The 20,878-nt window shown below is 43.1% G+C and overlaps 2 protein-coding genes across 8 annotated transcripts in view; both read left to right on the top strand.

The window, feature by feature from the left end:
• Positions 1–335: 335 nt before the first annotated feature.
• On the top strand, positions 336–17,456 carry PEX5 (peroxisomal biogenesis factor 5). 7 transcript variants are annotated; one of them, XM_036237159.1, is made up of 17 exons: positions 1,420–1,735; positions 1,872–2,034; positions 2,331–2,366; positions 2,627–2,759; positions 2,961–3,092; positions 8,230–8,335; positions 8,804–8,894; positions 9,288–9,398; positions 9,651–9,743; positions 10,069–10,188; positions 13,848–13,991; positions 14,197–14,267; positions 14,680–14,892; positions 15,208–15,373; positions 15,710–15,867; positions 16,043–16,263; positions 17,178–17,456. In XM_036237159.1, the coding sequence occupies exons 1-16, from the start codon at positions 1,629–1,631 to the stop codon at positions 16,242–16,244; spliced, it is 2,046 nt and encodes a 681-aa protein (XP_036093052.1). In that variant the 5' UTR covers positions 1,420–1,628; the 3' UTR covers positions 16,245–16,263; positions 17,178–17,456. The 7 variants fall into 7 exon arrangements, with proteins under 7 accessions (XP_016018337.2, XP_016018339.2, XP_016018338.2 ...); XM_016162851.2 differs by lacking the exon at positions 1,420–1,735 and adding an exon at positions 336–351 and having other exon boundaries at positions 16,043–17,456; XM_016162853.2 differs by lacking the exon at positions 1,420–1,735 and adding an exon at positions 1,160–1,246 and having other exon boundaries at positions 16,043–17,456.
• Positions 16,496–20,878, top strand: part of LOC107519760 (antigen WC1.1-like) — a 28,799-nt gene continuing 24,416 nt past the window's right edge. The window contains 3 exon segments of the mRNA XM_036235870.1: positions 16,496–16,522; positions 18,229–18,320; positions 19,756–20,357. Coding sequence (XP_036091763.1) covers positions 16,496–16,522; positions 18,229–18,320; positions 19,756–20,357 — 721 coding nt within the window.

Here is a 20,878-nt window from a genome sequence, read left to right as displayed (position 1 = left end):
CCTCTGAAAGATGGTGGAAAGGTAAAGAGACATTTTGCACAATTTTCAGGTCTGTCCGTATTTCTGTTCCCTTGAGGTGTCACAGCAGTTTCTTTGCCTTCCTAGAAATAAGTATACACAGAAACGTCCCTCTGGCCCCCTGCCGCCTCCATCTTTGAAATCTGCAGGCCAACCAGAAAACAAACCTGGCCCAGGGCGCCACCTGCTGTCTATCAGTCTCCTCTCCTGCACCCTAGGCTGGGCTGGGATTTTTAACCTTTTGGCTCTAGCCCATCCTTGCTTACCTACCAGCAGCCCTGAGCACCTCTGCCCTTCCTCATAACATCAGGACTCCCTTCATTTTGGAGCCAGGTGAGATTTCAGGGTTTCTCAAAGACCTTGAGGTTTGACACCAGAACCAATTCTGTAGCAGACGGTGGGGCCTGAGGCTAAATCTATGATTAAAAACCATTTCTTGCATCATGTCTATGCTTTCCTAGTTTGGAGCAGTGGGAATAATACCACCACGGTGACCTGGACAAGTAGTGAGGAAGGAGGGAAGAGGAGTGACTCACTGTGCACCTTCCCTGTAGGTTACCAGCTTGAGGTCTCAGGATGCATTGGATCCTATTTCAGTCTCCGGAAATTGTCATCATCCAGTGCTATTTTCCCCATTACGTAGAGGTGGCAGAGGGATTGGAGGCAGGCCTTTGTCTCCATGGAGATTATGACAGTTCTGCTAGAGGCAATTTGGAAGGGGCGGGCCAAAAAGGCTAGGAAGAAGGCCCCCCCCCCCTCCGATTTGACCCTAGCAACTCCCACGTCCAGGCCTTTATCTGAAACTGAGGCCTAGAAAGGGCAGGGAATCCCCTTGAGTCACAGTGCACCTCTAGGGAAGAACAAGAATGAGCTGAGTCCAGTATCCCGAAACCCTGGCTTTCGCCAAAGCTCAGGGAGCCCCTCCTAGCTTCATTCTTCTTTAGGCTTCCCATCAAACAAGACCTAGAATCCGCGATCCTTTTAAGAACTCTGAGTCGACATCGAGGACTTCCCCTTTAAGACTCGCGGTTCTTCCTGTCACGCTGCGTCGCGTTCTTAAGGCTCCGCCCCTTGAAACAGTTTACGCGAGGCTGCGACGGCAGCGCGGCGGTCACGGCCCCTTTAAGCCTGAGCCCCTCCCCTGGCTCCCAGTCCCCACCCCCCTTTTCCTTTCCCCCTCCACCCGGCACCTGGTGCCCCGGCGGGTAGTGCGGCGCGACGCGCGGCGGTGAGCGGAGGGCCTAGGGGGCGCGAGGACATACTCCGGGTCTTTCCTTTTCCTTGCCTTGTCCTCGCGGGTCCTGGAACTGCGACTGGGGCGCGGGAGATGGGGTGGTCCGGAGCGCCAGAGGGGTGGGCCCTGACTGGCGGACCTGGGGGAGGGGCTCAGCTGACAGTAGGTGAGGGGTTGGCCCCAGGCGGTGCTTTTCCGACGACAGGGAGTGTAGGAGACTGGTATTACTGTCAGGCGGCGTTCTCACTCTTCCCTGCCCGGCAAATACCCCGCTACAGCCCGGTTGCGAAATTGTCCCCACGTAGTCTCCTGGAGTCCAGGCCCCTCGGTGGTGGGCGGTTGTCGCCCAGTCCTGCCGCCACCTGAGACCGCAGTCATGGAGGCCTCTGGGGAGGCCCCAGCTGGAAGCAGTGGCCTTCGGGGTGGCAGGAGGGCATTGGTCCCCTCTCGGACTGCTGGCAAAGGTGGGGGCCACAGCAAAAGGTACAGGGATGGAGGGTGGCCAGTGGCTAACAACCTGGGATAGTTAACTACTCGTCTCCCTCAGAGACGGCCTGAGTTGGGGCTGGGGAAAGGTCTGACTACTGGACCTCAGTTCCAAACCTTTTCTGCCCATCAGAGCACTGGCGGTCACCATGGCAATGCGGGAGCTGGTGGAGGCCGAATGCGGGGGTGCCAATCCGCTCATGAAGCTGGCGGGGCACTTCACTCAGGACAAGGCCCTGCGGCAGGAGGGGTTAAGGCCTGGGCCCTGGCCCCCAGGAACCCCAGCCTCTGAGGCGGTGAGTGTTCTTGAGGTGGAAAGCCCGAGTGGTGGCTTGGAATACTTTCTTCATTGTGTTGCAAATAATAATATTTACCACTTAATGAGTGTTTACTAAACAGTGTACTAAGCATTGTATATCTTTACATTGATGAAGGCATCCATTTTGTAGATGAAAAAACTGAGACTCAGAGAAGTTTTGTGACTTGCCCCAGGTCATATAAATGGCAGAGCTGGAATTTTAACCAATGTTTGAGTTGTGCGTCTGGTCTTCACCACTGTACCGTATTATCTCCCCTTTCTCTTCTTTCTTAGGTCTCTAAGCCTTTGGGGGTGGCCTCTGAAGATGAGGTAAATATACCAGTCTCTTCTGTTGCATTTTTCTTTTGCCCATTGTTTTTATTTTAAACTTTGCTCACCCATATTTCAGTCTTGGACTTTCCTGACCAAATGAAAGTTACCTTAGCCCTCCTTTTTTTTTCTTTTTTTTTTAAAAAATGTATGAGTATTTCCAAATCTATAGTTTCTGTGTTTTCCTTCCCTTGTATTTGACATTAATATCTCCCATCCAGTAAGTCTGTCTTTTCATTTCACCATCTCTCTTCTGACAGTTGGTGGCTGAGTTCCTCCAGGACCAGAGTGTACCAGTTGTATCCCGTGCCCCTCAGACCTTCAAGATGGATGACCTCCTGGCAGAGATGCAGGAGATTGAACAGTCAAGCTTTCGACACGCACCCCAGAGAGGTGGGTCCAGAGTCTGGTGGGAGGGAAGAGCATCATTTTCTGTGCAGATAGGGCCAAGGGGGTTTCATATTTGGATGCTATTGAGACTGGGGAACTGAGATGCACAAGGAGACAAAAGAAACAGTATTTTCATGTGTACTCAGGCATGATAGAATGATATGTATTTCTTAGTGTTCTCTCTCTCTCTCTCTCTCTCTCAAGCCCCTGGTGTGGCAGACTTGGCTTTGTCTGAGAACTGGGCCCAGGAGTTTCTTGCAGCTGGAGATGCTGTGGATGTAACTCAGGATTATAATGAGACTGACTGGTCCCAAGAATTCATCTCTGAAGTTACAGGTGAGGCTCATCATGGTAAAATCTAAAATGGTTTCTATGGGGCAAAGTTCTACACTGTTATCCAAATTCATCTTAGGATATAGAGTGATTTCAGCTGCTTATGTCTTTCTGTACTCTTGACTCATTTCTATCGCGTGTGGAACCTGATTTCTCTTAGGTGATAATAATAGGGAATTGAAAGTTATAATAAACAAAGGATTGGGTTTGAACTGGATAAGAGGGGTGTGTGTGTGTGTGTGTGTGAGTGTGTGTGTGTGTGTGAGAGAGAGAGAGAGAGAGAGAGAAAACATGAGGAGTTATGTTAAATTTTTTGTTACCTGGAACTTTATTGCTATAGTTTGGCGGAAAGATGAGGTGGATGCAGTGTGGCCCAGGAAGAGAGAAATATTTAGCATAGCCCATGAAATTTTGGCATTAAGTCATCTTGAACAGGTTTGGGCCTTGGAGAGTAGAATTGTTGAGTTCAAGGGCTTGAGGTATAAGGTCTTGGAAGATAAAGACCATACCTCGATCATGATAATAAAAATTAATAATAGCTAATTTTTACCGTGTTTAAGGCTTTGTGTCAAGTACTTTAAATACATTATCTTTTTAATCCCCATGAGAACTTTGAGATAGTTATTGTTTTTATTCCTAGTTTATAGATAAGAAAACTTTGCCCAAGGTGACAGAGCTTTGTGGATGATGGAGTTAGGATTTGACTCTGAGTTTGAATGATTCCAGACCATGTGGGTTTAACTATCATGTAGTACTGCCGGGCTTGCAACTTCAGCTCTTCAAGTCTCAGCCAAATTTTCCCTCTTTGAGAGTGTCCCATGCTTACTGCATCTTTTGGGATTGATTTTTCTGCCCCTAAGCCTATCTGATTAGGGGCATGAAGGAAGGGCATTCTCTTCAGTTTTTCTCTTCCCAGTTGCTCTCAAAGAGAACCATTGCTAGCCTTTTTCCAATTTAAGAAATAGAGAATAACACGAGATACAAATGGAGAAAGTTACAATGATGCTAGACTCTCATGGCGCTCATGTCATCATAGTTTCTGAATTTTCTGGAGATGGTTAATGAGACCTAATTAGTTTCTCTCCTCATCATTTTTATTCTTCTAAAGAGGGGGCTTCCTCCACACAAGAGAAAAATCCCAAAATCTAATAGCAAAAACTCACCTTTAATAAAGCTACTAGTCTCTTTTATAATGACTGCCTTTCCTACCCTTAAGTTGGAGTTTAAGGTTAACAGTAGGTGCTCTTGGTTTCATTAATAGTGCTAAGTATGTTATATTCTTAAACCCATTTGATCTCTACGGTAACACTTATAAGGTAGATGTTCCTTCCTCATTTTATGTATAAAAGGAAAGTAAGATTTAGAAAGGTTAAATACTTTGTCCAAAATCGTTCAGTAACAGAGATGATATTCAAACTGTCATGTCTGTTTGATGCTAGACTCCATCTCAGAACCATTATATTATCATTGAGAGTCTTTTCTGTGGAATTGCCTCAAGTGAAAATCTGAGCAGTAATAGACTCCCCACTAGACTGAAACTCAGTTTCCAATAAAAGCCTCAGACTTAAGTGCTATCTCCTATCACAGAGAGACTTTTCTTATAATGTGTGGGCATCAGTTATTTTTCATAACTCAAAATAAAATTATTGCTACTGCAAGCATTGAGATTGATGAGATTTTTGTTACAATACTTGAATTGCTTGCAGTTGGTGAAATCTTCCTTAAGCTATAGTTGAAAAACAACTTTAGAAAAACACATTAGACCTCTTTGGGACATCTCTTTCTTTTGTTATATGCATTCTTTTGTAACTGCCTGCTTCACAGGCAGGGAAATGGGAATCTAGAAAGGGAAGTTGAGCTATTTGGGGTCTGCCTTCATAAAAATGTCCCATTGCAGTAGTATATTGCTTTGAATGTAGTGCACCTTCAGTATTTATTGAATGAATGAAATGAGATCTGCGAGAAAGAGCTCAAGGAAATTGATTTTCTAGTAATTAACTTTTTTATTATCCCATAACGTTTGCGGATATTATACTGATGATATAAGTTACCTATTGCTTTATGGATAAGTAGACTTTGAGATGAGAGAATATGTTTTTAAATCCTTATTATTTTCAAATCTCCATTGTTAAGATTCTAGAATTGTTTAAAAAGAACCTTGAAGTTTAGTTTTTTTCTTGTTTCAATGTTTTCTTTGGAAATAATTATAGTTTCATTGGAAGTTGTCAAAAATGTAGAGAACGGTTCTGTGTATCTTTCACTCTGTTTTCTCCAATGGTAATATTTTGTATAACTATTAGTTATGCACAATATCAAAATCAGGATATTGCTGTTGGTTCTATCCGCAGAGCTTTTTAGATTTCACCAATTCAACATGCCCTTATTTGTGTGTATGTTTATATTTTTCCGTGATTTTGTCATGTGTTGATTTGTGTAAGCACCACCACAATCAAGATATAGAATTATTCCATCACCACATGAAGCTCATTTTTTAGTCTGCCATGTTTCTTGATGACATCCTCCTACCCCTTAATCTTATGGGCCAAATGATTCTCCATCTCATGAGTATTCAGCTCTAGGAATGAAATACATCTTTAAGGAGTTTCAAGTTTAGAGAGCCCCAGCTAACTTGGTATATGAGGTTCATATGATAATCTAGAAAGATAAACTTGCACTTTCAAAGGAAAAGCAGTGGGCAGCAGTAGCAAAAGATGAATGCCATAGATCTCCCCTGGATGGCAGAGGAAGAGGCTATGGAATGGAAGGAGTAATGATCTCCTTATGTTGTTTTCTACTTTTGGTGTGGGTTTGCCCTGAGTGGACAGCTATGATAATAATAATAGCTAATATTTGCTACTTTGTATTTTATGTATGCATTATCTCATTTGGTCTTCACAACAGTCCCTGTAGGGTAGCTATAATTATCTCTTTTTCATAGATAAGGAAGTGGAAATTTAGAGGATTAAGTAACTTGTCTGAAGATACACAGTAAATAAGTCATGCAGTTGGGCTGACTGTAGAACCTGCATTCTTTACCACTGTACTTTTTAGCAAATGCAGAAACTTTCGTAGGTCTGGGTAGGAAGTTCTAAGTTTTGCCCTTTGAGCTTAGAGTAGATGTGCCCAGATGGAATGAGCACACAATGAGAGCTGTATGAGGTGAACATTCTGAATTGGATTATTTGGTTTCTAGATTGTTGGTTCTAATTCTACTAATCTCTGTGACCTAGGACAGTCCATCCCCCTCCGCAGGCCTTAGTCGCTTCAATTTCAGAGGTATCCAAAAGGATCTGATTTTCTGTAAGAATTTTTCAAAAAATATTGCGAAGTCCAAGTAGTGTTATTTTATTTTGACTTCTTTGTTGAAGCAGGTTCCCAATGCCAGAAAATTTTGCATCTTGCGGCTGATATGACCAAATACCAAATTACAGCTATTTGGAGATGACTTTTCTCACCTCTGGGGTTTGCTTCTAATCTATCTCATGTCTGTTTGAAAGTCCAGGTGCTTTATATTTCTCCGTTGCTTCTTGCTTTTGAGAGGAGCTCTTCTCAGAAATGGTGCTCTATAATTCAAGGAGCACTTGAGGCCAGAGTATGCTTCTGCAAAACACTATGTAGTTGAGAGTAAGGTGTGACTAGAGAGTGAGGGAGGACTGGTTATTTTTCAACAGAATGGGACAAAGGAAAGGGGAGCTATTATAAAGTTTATTTAAGTATTAAACATCTCCTTATTAGGTCTCTATTCTTGAGCCAACAGTCTAGTTGGGGCAAAGGAAAGAGAAATGTTGCTTGTAAGAACTAATGAGGGAAATCAGGGTATAAATGTTGAGAGCCCTTGAAATTAAGAGAAAGAATTTACGATAAAAAATGGTCAACTCTTATCTTTTATTATATTAGTAATATATTATTTCCTTATAAGTAGGTGTACTCTGAGAGTCTTGATTCTTTTTTTTTTTAGATTTTGACATTCTCAGATATTGAGATTACTTTGTTGAAATTATTCAGGCAAAGTTTCAATTAAATGGAATATAAAGTTCTAAGCACTAACACCGAGGGGATAAATTATGCCTTCTCAGTGTTAAAAGCAATGACAAATCTTCGAATTGGGGACAAAGACAGGACGACTGTTGTAATATCTAGTTTGAAAAGATGTGGATGCAGAGCAGAAGGAATGAGCACTGCAGGTGCATGCTTCCTCTATGTTTACTCATTCTTTAGGGCCTGTTTGAATAGTCTCCTTGCCCCCCCTCCTTTTTTTCCTGGCCCCAGAATAGTAAAGGGCAAAGTCCTGTTGTCCTTGTTTTGATGTTGCCACAGTACCCTTTGCCACTAGAGCTAAGACAGTTTCAGAATTAAGTCTAAAAAGCATAGCCCTTAAAACTAATCAAAAGTGACTCAAGTCAGAATAATGTTTATCCCGGGGGGATGGGGACATGAGGGAGCCTTCAAGGGAACTGTAAAGTGTTCTATATCTTGATCTGGGTAGTGGCGATTTGAGTGTATTTATATGTAGAAATTAATGAAGCGGTCTACTTATGTTTGGTACACTTTATGTACTTGCACGTTTGTATGTCACATCTCAATTAAAAAATGAAAAAAATAAATATCCGGTGGGAAGAGTGGACCTATGAATCTTTTAATTCTAGCCTAGCATTCTGCTTCTCAGATTCTCTTGGTAGGTATATTAAGATGAAATATGAGGCTCCTTTCGTTGGGAGGGTGTGAACTCTGTGGATGGAGAACAGACCAGATATTTGGTCAAGGAACAGGAGTTCTTCTTTCTTAGCTTGTCACTGCTTTCCTGCAGTACCTTCTGGAAGGTGGAGGACCTAGTGCTTGCTATTTTTTTTTTTTTTTTGAAGTCTCTGGCACTTTGTGCAACAAAGTTTGGTCCTTACTCTTTTCCTGAGTCTCCTTGTTTTCTTTCTTGTTCTCAGCTCAGTAAATTTCTAGCCCTGGCCCCTGGGGGATGTTGTTTGGATATTGAAAATTTAGTAGTGTATATATATTTTTTTGACCAGGGATCACTGAGAGATTGAATAAAATTTCATTTGCTCTGGCTTGGTTGAATTAGGACTCTCTTTTTGCCCGATCTCTCACTGAATTCTGTGTGATTTCCCAAACTCTCTGCTGCTTGTAGACCCCTTGTCTGTGTCCCCTGCCCGCTGGGCTGAGGAATATCTGGAGCAGTCAGAGGAGAAGCTGTGGCTGGGAGAGCCTGAGGGAACAGCTGCCACTGATCGCTGGTGAGTGTAGCTGCTGCTTTCTGGATGGATCCCTGTGAAAGAGGATTAGACAGTTTTCCCAAACTCCCCCAACCTTCTCCATTCACATGCCCAGATCAACTCATATCCCCTCCTTTTCTACATTAAGGTTTCCACTTGTATTATGACCCCTATGAATTTATGTCTCAAATATAATCGAGTCAAGATTTCTAACTATCCTAACCAAAAGTTTATAACTTTGCCTTAGGTACCTTGTTCCCTTTTTAATTTAGAGTCTATCTATTTCTTCTTTCTGCAAAGATATGTTTTGGAAATGGAGAGGTAAAAGGATATAGCTAGTGCTTTGTATGTCCTCTGCAGGAGAGTGGAGTAGGGTCACCCTCTTATCCTCCATAGGAACTGTAATTGCCATGGGCTGGGAGTGGGGAATAGCATGGGAAGGTGATGGCTGACTAATGTGTAAAATTAGTTTGTTCTTCTCTGTTCCAGGTCTGATGAATATCATCCTGAGGAGGACCTGCAGCACATGGCCAGTGACTTTGTGGCCAAGGTGGATGACCCCAAATTAGCTAACTCCGAGGTGAGCTACACCCCACTGCTGCTTTGCCCAGCACAGCTGGTCTTGGAAGTGAAGGGTCTTGCTTTTCTTACCCAGGTTTAGTTTAAACAGGAGATGAGATCCTAGGTCCATTCCTTCCTGCCTGGAGAATAGAAATCTAGGATCCTGCCTCTTCTAACATTCTTTTCTTCATTTCCTTGCTTTCTAATCCTTTCTCTTTTCTGTGTCTTCTCAAATCTTTAGAGCCAGAAAACCCTTCTTTTGCTCTCCGCGTTTTCAGGGTCTTTAGCATATCTTGTCTGCAGCCAGAGGTGGTCAGGGGGAGGGGTAAGTGCAGGCTCCTGTTGGGCATGGTTGAGAGTGCACACCTGGAAGTTCTCTCCCGAGTGGCCTATGTGTGTCTCTGTGCCCCAGTTCCTGAAATTCGTGCGGCAGATTGGCGAGGGGCAGGTGTCCCTGGAGTCCGGTGCAGGGTCGGGCCGAGCTCAGGCAGAACAGTGGGCAGCAGAGTTTATACAGCAGCAGGTAGGATATTGTCACTTCCCAGTCCCACTTCAGAGCCAGCTGGTGCCTAGGCCTTGGGTTCAGTGTTCAGTGGTCCCAGATGTGGAAGGGATTTTATTGCCAGCTTGTATTGGTAGCATCCAGGTCCTGAGTGGGTGGGACAAAGATTCTGAGAATGTTCTTCTCAGAATTGTCCAGGTTGGTGGTATTTAGTTGGTGTTTAGTGGGTGGAATGGTGGTGGTGGTGGTATGACCAGGCCTTTTCTGTCACAGGGTACATCAGATGCCTGGGTCGACCAGTTTACAAGACAAGTAGACACATCTGCCCTTGATGTGGAGTTTGAACGAGCCAAATCGGCTATAGAGGTGAGAGCAGATAGTGCAGGAGGAGACACTGCAAGGCAAAAAGACTCCATCGAAGAGAGTGGATGTGTTAACCTCAGAGATGGTGAATGTCATCTGTGTCAGACTTGCTTGGGATGAGGCGGGTGCCTCCCCAAAATGCCATTCCTGGGCATCAGCTCAGATTAAATCAGATTCTAGGGGTAGGATCTAGGAATCTGCATTTAAAAAAACTTTCAAGATGATCTTAAACACATTGAAATTTAAGGACTACTGCTTTAGGGAGCTGAGGGTGGAGTGGGGTGGTCATGATGGATCCCCTTTTTCTATCTCTTTTCTTTCCTTATAGTCTGATGTTGACTTCTGGGACAAGCTGCAGGCAGAGTTGGAGGAGATGGCAAAACGGGAAGCCGAGGCTCACCCCTGGCTTTCTGACTATGAGGACCTCACAGCTGCTTCCTATGATAAGGCAAGAGCTGGTTTTTCAGGTTGCAGTATTTTCTTGTTTTGTCGTCTTTCATCTAATCCTTAATTTGGGTACCCACTTCTAGTTAATTATTTTCTTGGTCCTTTCCATGAAAGGAAGTATAAAACATTCTCTTACCTCTATTGTCCTCTAGTAATTGAGATTATGCTTTATTCTTAGTATATAAAGGTTAACAGTAATAGACCACCCTTGTCAAATAACAATGATATGGTGACATAATACCTGTGATAGATGTTTGCACATGATGTATTAAGAGCATGGACCAAGGAGCTCTGGTTTGGAGGTTGAGAACATTTTGAGAAGATTGATAACTTCTTTGGTAGAGAGTGGTAGTTGGTAGACTGTCTTTATGCCTCCACACTTTAAAATCTATTTACATTTTGAACTCACAAGTTTATTTTACATTCTAATCTCTTCCTGTAGATACTAACCACTTGCCCCAATTTAGAGTATTTTTAAAGAATTACGTTAAATAAATGTTAGGAAAATTTTCCAGCAGTCAGTGGTGAAAGATGATCAAATTTTGCATATAGCATATATTATTGATTTAGAAGCGTATGTTATTTCAGGGGTATCACTGTGAAAAATACTACTTGTGAATTGTAGGATATTCGGGGTTGTGGTTAATAATTGAGCTGCTGAGTTGCAGCATGATAGGGAGGGGAGAGAATTGCTTGGCTTTGTAAAAGGCAAACCAGGGACTGGGGAGGTGAGGAGTAATGTCTTTTTCTCAGCTCAGATCTGGTCAGGAAAGGATTCTGGAGCTAGAACCAGAGCCTGAGATGTAAGGCAGGATGCTGGAGATGGATCTTGATATAAGGGAGCAAAGATAGAGAAGAATAAAGTTCAAGATAACTTAAAAAAAGCTAGGATTTGAAAGCCCTTGGCAAAATCAACCTAGTACTAGGAAAAATGTGGTTTTATTTATCATCCCAGCCTGATTTCCTGAGAGCTCTCCTGTGATGTAATAGAAAAGAGAGCTGGCTTCTTGAGACCCTGCTGTGTATTGTGCTGTAATAAGAGTTTCTTCTATAAAATTCTAATGAGGAACTAAAGGAAATACTTGGAGATAATACTTTTATTAATTTGTATTAACAATCTGATAACCTGGATAGACTAAGTCAACTTATAAATGGCAAGTTAGAAAATTTCAGATAGAAGTTTCCATGCTTTTGATAAACACAGGCATAGCACTAGTTTCATGTGAGCAGCATTTCCTCTTAGCATTTTTTAACTCCCATATTGATGATATCCAGGCAGAATAAATTTTTTAATTCAAAACTTAAAAATATACTTATGTTTTTATATTTTTAAACCCTATTTGATACCATTGATACCTTGGGATATTATAAAGTTAGGATTAGAAACATTTGCATTAATGTGCCACAAAAATGTGCCGTGCTTTGATTACTCTTTAATAATGATCAATTCAGATTTTATCTGGCTGTATACTGTTATGGATTTATATGTCATTAGTACTTTTTTTTTCAAATGTGGATCTGGCTCTCAGATGATACATTCATGGGTCTCTGAATGTACAATTTTTAATTGGTGGTCCTTAAATTTTTGAGACAACTTAGCACCTATGGCTCAAGCAGATATTATATATTGTTAGCATAAAGGAGAACTTTCTGTGATGGGACACAGTCTTAGTAGTGATCCTGTTTTTTGCAATGTGATCTTATGAGATTTTTGTGTAGACCAGACAATGATCAGACCTAATGATTGGCTTGGATTAGACTTTTTAGGATGAAACAGCGACCCCAAGCTTATCCTGTATTCTGTGGATTGTTGAAGGTTCTTCCAGAGCACTCTTGTTTTCATTTGCACAAATATTCTAATTTTGAAAAATTCTTCTCTCATCAGCGATTGTAAAACCTCAATGAGGATAGATAATAGATAATAGATAATAGATAATAGCACAGACAAGAGGATACTTGTGGTTGCAACCTGGTGGCACGACTTGTTGGATTGTCTGCCGAGGATAATACCTATTTACGAATAGTATTTTAAACTTTTTGGTAAAGCTTTGGTGAATATTTAATGTTTTCAGTAGCTCCGAGAGGCAGGAATTACTTTCATTAGTGTTGTAGATGGCAATGATCACTGTTTCCTATGGGGTGGCTTAAAACATGTACTGATGATGAATGGTAGTTGAGGATGAATGCAGAAGGATTTATTTTGTTGAACTTTAATAGTCTAAGACGGGAGTTGGCAAACTATGGCCCACGGATAAATCTGGCCTGCCACCTAGTTTTTTATGGTCTGTGAGCTGAGAATGGTGTTAACATTTTAAAGTATTTGTAAAGAAATATATATTTTGTGACATCTGAAAATTATATAAGCCATGCTTATTTTTAAAAATATTGTCTGTATCTGCTTTCTCACTACAATGATGGAGTTGAGTAGTTTTGACAAATATTTATTATCTGACCCTTTACCAATAAGGCTTGCTCTGATGCTAGTGAAGGGTCATTTTCTACATTCTGAGTTTTCATATTTTACAGAGATGTCCCAGGAACTTGCCTATTCTCAACATGAATATACTTTTTATACATTTACCCCAAATTCATCTCTTGTCTATTTTGCTTCTTAAACCTCCATTGTTTTTAATTTTTATTTGTCACAAATAGTTTGCATCTGATGACTTCTAATGGTTTAGAACTTTCTGATAAGATGTGTTTCTGGTTCTTCGGCAGTTTCGCAAAAATAGTGAAAAAGGGTCTCGCTCATGTCCTTATTACGTACAGTTTCATTCCGATTTGTCCTTTACTGCATTTACCCTGCCTAGTGTTTTGCATCTGGTCATTGCGGTATGTGATAGCTCCTCCAAAAAGGAACATTTTATGTGCTTGTCCCAAGCCATACAGCTTATTCGTCACTCCCATTTTACCGTAGTGCCTCTCTGCCTAACACGAAATCCCAGGAGCGAAGCTTTGCACATAGCATCATAACTCTTCCCTCGAATGAGAAATCCTCAGCTGGAGGGGAACAGTGTCTTTCTGCAGCATTTTCTGTTTTCAGGATTTTAGGATCTAGCTTTCATTTACTCTCAGATATACATTAATATTAATAACTTTTAAGAATGAAATTGGGGACTAAATTAAAATTTTCAAAGTGTTTGAACATGTTATCCCATTAGTGTGCACAGTGAAACCATGAGCTAGGTAAGAGCTGCATTTGAATGGCAGGGCCTCTGACTCCAGATTGCCTTTCCTTTATACATTATCACACTATTGCAGAATACTAGGAAATGCCCTTTAAACAGCTAAGGAGAGCTTATCTCATCACCATAAGCAAATCCTGTTAGATATGTTCTGTCCAGTGGTGAGAAGTCACGGATGTGGAAATACAGGCCTCTAAAGACTTCCTAAAATAAGCTTATTCCCAGCATGGATTAGAGTTTGTAGACTAGTCGAGCTTTCTAGTTGTTGTGAACAGGAGATAGCAGCATGAGGACAATACTGAATGATTTCACTGTAGTCATAGATCTCCTTTATAATATGGACAATTTGCCCGCATTTATTCAGATACCTTTTTGGAGGCCTTCGTCTTCTTCTCCACTTCTGTCTTGGTTGTCATCTCTCATTCCTGCTGCTCCCTGTCATACTGGTTTCTCACTTGGCTTGTCTTCCTTTTAGGGGTACCAGTTTGAGGAGGAGAACCCCCTGCGTGACCACCCCCAGCCTTTTGAGGAAGGGCTGCGGCGACTTCAGGAGGGGGACCTGCCGAATGCTGTGCTCCTTTTTGAGGCAGCTGTGCAGCACGATCCTAAGCACATGGAAGTGAGTGGCTCATTATTCTGACTACAAATTAAAGACTACTTCCTCTCGTTCTGAGGGAGGCTCCAAAGAATGATGCAGATTGATGAGGGCTTGGATAGTGGCCTGGGGTGGGAGGTGAGAGGGAGATGGTGAGTGGGGGAAGCCAGAGGCAGGGAAGATAGAAAGGTGAATACATGGGTGATGGAATCTATCAACTTCTCTCTAGGCTTGGCAGTATCTGGGTACCACCCAGGCAGAAAACGAACAAGAACTATTAGCCATCAGCGCACTGCGGAAGTGAGTACACCGAAAGGTGGGGTGAGTTGCTTCCCGGGCTCTGCAAATAGCCTTTAGAATGAAAGGAGCCCAGACCCAGGCCCTTCTTTCCTTTCTGGCTGTTAACAAAAGTGTTTCTCATGATTGAAACTAAGGTTTGGAGTGAATTAGAGATAACTGGTTCCATCCTTTCAACAGCTTTTGGTTTTGTTTGTTGTTGTGGGACCCTGGCTGTTTCCTTGGCAGCTAAAATGTAAGATCTGTAACTTTATTAATAACTTAGATGTAGAGGATTTCTTCTATATCTTCATCTGAGGGAGTCATTGGGTGAGGCCATTGTGACTGTGCATTCCAGAGCTTGGCTTGGATCTCATGGTGCTGACGGGTGCTTGTGTCACTACATTACTGGCTCTGCCTGTTTCTGTTCACACAGGTGTCTGGAGCTAAAGCCAGATAACCGGACGGCACTGATGGCACTGGCTGTCAGCTTCACCAATGAGTCCCTGCAGCGACAGGCCTGTGAAACCCTGCGAGACTGGCTGCGCTACACACCAGCCTATGACCATCTGGTGGTGTCTGGGGAAGAAGGGGCGAGTGGGGCAGGACTGGGCCCCAGCAAGCGCATCCTGGGATCTCTGTTGTCTGAGTGAGTGAGGAGTTCCTGGGATGAGAATGGGAACCTGATTCGGAGGAGAACCTTGATTTTGGAAGTTTGGATAGATTGAGACTTAAGGGTCTAAGAGTGGGATGGGAGACCCAGGGTCTACTTGAAGGAGGTCGGTCTTCTACAGTGTAATTCTGGGATGAGACAGAAAAACAGGTTTCTAACTTGGAATTAGAGTAGGAGAGGTGGCTGGTATGTGATTGAATTTCGGGGATGTGATCGAATAAATAAGGAATTATTTTGAAGGGGTAGGCATGTAGACATATTCATCTACATACTTTTTTGCTTTTTTTTCAGCTCCCTGTTTCTTGAAGTGAAAGAGCTTTTCCTGGCAGCTGTGCGCCTGGACCCTACGTCCATTGACCCTGATGTACAGTGTGGGCTGGGAGTCCTTTTCAACCTGAGTGGGGAGTATGACAAGGCAGTGGACTGTTTCACAGCTGCCCTCAGCGTTCGTCCCAATGTGAGCCTCAGGGGAGGAATGAAAATGTGGCATGACTATACCTTAAGGAAAAATCATTTGTTGGGACCTTTGGAGTCATGGGATATTTCATTCCAATGTTCCATGTAGTGATTACTTTGGGAGAATTGGGAAAAGGAGGGAATACGGGGTCATCTGGGCTTAAGGGAGTCTGCATGGAGTGAGAGTGGTTACTTTGTGGCCACATAATGAACTGTTGAGGAAAAAGGGATGGGCTTATTACCAAAATTAGCCAGAGTGTCGAACTGAAGGGAGGAATGGGAAGAATTTGATCTGAGCCTGGCTCATGACCCTGACCCTTCTCCATCTCTATCCCAGGACTATTTGCTGTGGAATAAGCTAGGGGCCACCCTGGCCAATGGAAACCAGAGTGAAGAAGCAGTAGCTGCCTACCGTCGGGCCCTTGAGCTACAGCCTGGCTATATACGGTCCCGCTATAACCTGGGCATCAGTTGCATCAACCTTGGGGCTCACCGGTGAGCGTATCTATTGAGTAATGAATGAATGAACTCTTTCCCCCTGTCTTTGGCCCTAACTCCTCATTCTCCTGTTATTTGACTAACCAACCCCAGCTTTCTTTCTCCCCATGCCAGCTGACCTACCTCCTTCCTTGGCGTTCTTCTCACTAGCTCTCATTCCTCTTCCCTACAGGGAGGCTGTGGAACACTTTTTGGAAGCCCTGAACATGCAGAGGAAAAGCCGGGGCCCTCAGGGTGAAGGGGGTGCCATGTCAGAGAACATCTGGAGCACCCTGCGTTTGGCATTGTCTATGTTAGGCCAGAGCGATGCCTATGGGGCAGCTGATGCCCGGGATCTGTCCACTCTCTTAGCTATGTTTGGGCTGCCCCAGTGACAGTGGGATGGGCTGCCCTGTGAGTGTCTGCTTGGAGGGGTCCCTGCTCTGGATGTGACTCCCTCTCCCCAAATGGGCCTACCAAGGGGGTGGGCTGATGACCATAAGCAGTACAGCCTCTCAGGAGCTGCCTCAATGTAGGGTGGGTGGTCTGTGTTCTAGTGCCTACATAATTGTAGGAAAATGAGCTGTGTTGTTTCTGAGACCCTTGGTAATTCAAGGGCTGCACATCCAGCTACAGATTGCTCGTCATGCTCTTTCTTGGTGCTGCTTTTTGGGTAGGACCCAGAGATGTAGGGTAACTGTTGTCATTAGCTGCCATTTCTGATAGAATCAACCATGTCCGTTCTTTCCCCCACTTTTCCTGGGAGTTGATAAACCGTACAGCTTCCTCGGGCAGTTTGTAGGAGGTTCTTCTACCATGTGCCTCTGTGGTGACTATATCTATGATGGGATGTGTCAGGAGTTGGCCTTTTTGACTTAAATGTTGATTTGGCTCAGCAGAGCTGCTGAATTTTGATAGGGGTGCTTATAGTTCTGTCATTCTTGGACCTCTCCTGGCTCTCTCGGGTACCCTGGGAATGATGCTGCATGCAGTAATGCTGGCATCATTATCGTAGGGGAATGTAAGAGCTGCTTGAGTCAGTGTTTGGGCGTGGGGTAGGAGGAAGGCTCATTGTAGAGTGAGCCTAGAAGAGACCAGATGGGATCAGATCAAGGGCTCTGTGCTGAGGCCTTTGGTAGGAGGACAGAGCAGTGGGATGAGGGATGTGGTGAGTGCAGCAGGGTCTCCTCTTAGAAAGGCCTGCGAGTAGGGATGGAGCTAGCACTTCTAGAAAGTCGGTTTAGAGATTGCCATCTTGCCAAATTCCTAGCAAAGAGGGGGTTCAGTGTTACCTCAAGCCTTTGCTATACTTCTTGAAATGTTTCTAGGTGAGAGTGTGAAAAATCCCTTCCGGAAGATTGAGGGAAGATGAGGCAGCAACTTGGATTCCTCTCAACTGTCCCCTGCTTGGGGAGCTACATTGACCCCCAGAAATGACTGCCGAGCCTCTTGCCTTGTCTTCAGGAGCTAATGATCAGAGAGATTTCATTTTAAACTGAGGTTCCATCCTGAAATTTGTTTTTCTTTGTATGAATATGTGTAAATGATTTAAAAATAACAATGTAAAATATTTGTATGAAGAATAAATTGAACTGACATGGTACTGAGTTCTGCTGCCAAGCGTGATGTTGTGTGTGGGGTTTGGTGTTTGGAGGACTTGTGCAGAACTGCTTTCCTCTTCTCTGTTTTTCAGATTCTCATTGGTATAGCGATCATCCATCCATCCAGTAATTATTCATCACCTAATACACGTTAGGCACTATGAATGAGATGGACAGGGTCTCTCTGTTCATGGAGCTCATGGTTTAGCAGGAGAGACAGACGGTTTACAATCATATGCTTTTTTATACTTGTATTCTATAAAGGAAAATATGGGGTGTTCTATCATTGTTTGGTATTATTTTATTGTGAATTACATGAGTGAATTTTTATAGTTTTTTTCAATGCTTAGGGCTTCTTATGGTTTTCATTTGGTTCTATCTGGTTTTCTCAGGAACTGAGAAAGGTGGGTCACTATCCTGGGGACATATTTTTAAATATAAGCATATTTATATTCGGTAATAAATGTTCACGGCCACGTTAGAATTAAAAGAAAATGTCTAAAAGAGAATTAGTGCAGTAAATTATCAGACATTGAATTATTGTTTAGCTATTTAATTATATTTATGGTACATTTTTAAAGGACAGTAAATGCTAACAACAAAATGAGAAAAATTTAGCAAAGTACAGGTTATCTCAAGAAAAAATACATTGAAAAGAGAATAAGGAAATATCCCAATATGCCAAAAGTGTTAAGATTATGATTTATTCCTTGCTTCATCTTATTCTGCAATTCCCAATTCATTTATTTTTTTAGTGCATGTGTAATACTTTCATAAGAAAGAAAATAAAACCGTGGGAGAAGATCACCACCTGGCTATTGGAGTCCTGGGCCCTGAGGGGACAGGCCGTGTGAAGCCACCGGCCTGGGGGTGGGTTGAGCAGCCTGAGGCAGCAATTTTTACAGTATAAAGATACAAAAAGGAAAAAAAATCTGGCTGCGTTTATGGCTTGAGGATTGAGCCAACTGCTAGTTTGAGTGAAGTCTCCAGGTTCTTTTCTATTAAGGTGAAGAGTGTGAATTTTAAGTTCTGCAAGAAATCATCAGAGAGATTCAAGCAGAAAAATGATGTGGGACTTAGTTTTAAAAGACCACTCTGGCTGCAGCGTAAAGAATGGGATCATGAGGCTGTGGAGGCTGTGGTGGGTCGGACCTGAAGCAGGTGGACCAGTTAGGAAGCTCCTATAGTAAGCTGGGCGCGGGATGTTAGTGGCTTAGTCCAGGGTGCAGATGGAGTGGAGGGATGGGTAGATAGAATGGAGATGTAGAAAGCCAGACAAATTTACTACCTGTATTATAGGTACAATGGGTAGAACTTGCTGCTGGATTAAATGTAGTAGAGAGAGGGTGAGGGAAGGAACTGAAGGTTGACTTCTAGGTTTTCGGTCTGAGTAACTGCAAGAATGGTGCTGCCCTTACCTGAGGGAAGGGAAACTGGGTGGAGCAGGTTTGGAAAGGAGAATACGAAGTTTCATACCAAACACGTTAAACTGGAGGTAGAGGTGCCTTTATAGTTTTAAAGTAGATAAGTCATATATAAATGTTGGGAGAAGTCAGGGCTAGACACAAATTTGAGAGTCTCATTTACATAGATGGTATTTAAAGCCATGAGACTAGATGTGTTTTCCTAAAGAGAGAATGTGATTAAAGAAAAGCGTGTAAGGCTGAAGACCTTAATGATTGCCAGGCATACAGGATCTGCTGAGGCAGCTGTTTGTTCCTGTATGATATACAAATCTGTAAAGAGTGACCTTGTTATTATTATTTTTTAAATCTGAGTTGCAACTTTCAAGAAACAATTTAACTTTCAATATTTTTTCTATTTATAGGAAGAAATGTAACTGGCAGATGGTCTGAGTTCTCAGTTCAGTATAAGCAGAGCATTCTCCCTATAGGTAAATTGATAGAAGGAGAAATGATTAAAAGGCTGCTTGATGAGTGAGGGAAATTAGTCTCACAGGATGTCTTAATGGCTGCAAACTCTGGCTGTTGATGGGGCATCTCCACAATACTATCATGCCGGCCAGACAAAGATGTAAGAACGCCAGGGCACCTTCTTCTTTAAATGGTGCTTGCATGGGCATTGTCTCCTTGAGGCTCTTTTATCCTTACTTAAAAATTTTTTTTTAAATTATGTTTAAAAATTTAAATTAAAAAAAAATTTTTAGAGCAGTTTTAGGTTTACAACAAAAGTGAGAGGGAGGTAGAGATTTCCCTTAAGCCACCTGCCCTGAGAAAAGCTACAGGACGGGTCCTTTTCTGGAGGGCTCTACTAAAGAGACGCTTAAGGGCGCACTCCCCTTCAGAACACAACCGTGGAATGAGCCACAGGCCTTGTTCAACTGCTTCTGGGATGGAAGGAAGAGCACAGCTCCCGGAAAGGGACCTCTGCAGCCGGCGGGGAGGTGTCCTCCACAGAGGCGTCTCAGTGCCCAGTGCCCAGGTGTCAGCAGTCGTGTGGTGTGGGAAGGGGCTCTTTGCAAGCCGTGGCTCTGGAGACTGCGGCTTGGCAACAGAGCTGATGGGAAATTTGTGAGGGGACCCCGATGCCAGGTGTCAGGGAAAAGCAGCACGATCGAGACCGTGACGGTGGCGGGGAAGCGCAGTGCGTGTGATGGAGCGCTGACTGCCTTGACCACCAGCGGCATTGCAGAGGACACCGACACCTGGACGAAGTGCTTTCCCGTGCCTGGGGAGCTGCGCCTGTGGTGCTTTCATTTACCTGGGCTGGGAAGAAGGGAGAGTTTTGGAGCAGAACTCAATCATGGCCCACGACCGACTGATAAGAGAATTAAAAGAGAACTTCGACAAACGACACCCCCACAGCCACACACGGACACACAGGAATTCTCAAGAAGTTGCCAGCAGAGCTCAAAAGGACTTAGAACCATTAAACATGATTTTCTAAGTAAAAATGCAATACAGAACTAGAGAAGGAGGGTGATCACTGTCAAGAATCAAAATAATGGCCTGAAAATCAAGCAAAAATTATAGAAATCTCTAAAAACGGAAATGAAAATGAAGGAAAAGACAAGGGGTTAGGAAGACAGATAAGGAAACCTAATGCACACAATATATGGAAATTCCAAAAGATCAAATGAGGAAATTAAATGAACAGAAAATGTTTCTGGGCTCAGGGCATGATTAAAAAGCTATACTGAGTCCCATATCAGATTAGAAAAACCCGGCTCCCTAGTGTCAGGATAGCAGGATTCTGGAATAGCAGAGGTTGTGCGGAGGCATTTGACCATCAGAGCAGAGCAGGTGCAGCTACTGTAATAGATGGTAAGGTTGGAGAGGGAACTTGGAGACCCTGACCTAAAGGAAACTATGGTGATGGTTGATAGACCATGAGTTTCTTAACAGGTGGTGAGTAGCCAATGAAAGCATTGTACAGGGCTGATGTCACCCACTACAAAGGAGAATCAT

Source organism: Rousettus aegyptiacus, unplaced genomic scaffold (genome assembly GCF_014176215.1).
Source record: "Rousettus aegyptiacus isolate mRouAeg1 unplaced genomic scaffold, mRouAeg1.p scaffold_m13_p_2, whole genome shotgun sequence".
NCBI lineage: Eukaryota > Metazoa > Chordata > Mammalia > Chiroptera > Pteropodidae > Rousettus > Rousettus aegyptiacus.
Note: the sequence above shows the minus strand (reverse complement) of the source record. Positions and strands in the feature narration are given on the sequence as shown.

Bases quoted from the DNA above. Each gene is read 5' to 3' on its own strand.
- PEX5 (XM_036237159.1), top strand. From the start codon at position 1,629: ATGGAGGCCTCTGGGGAGGCCCCAGCTGGAAGCAGTGGCCTTCGGGGT. The intron at 2,367-2,626 runs GTAAATATACCA...CTCTTCTGACAG, and splicing joins GGGTGGCCTCTGAAGATGAG to TTGGTGGCTGAGTTCCTCCA. The intron at 9,744-10,068 runs GTGAGAGCAGAT...CTTTCCTTATAG, and splicing joins GAGCCAAATCGGCTATAGAG to TCTGATGTTGACTTCTGGGA.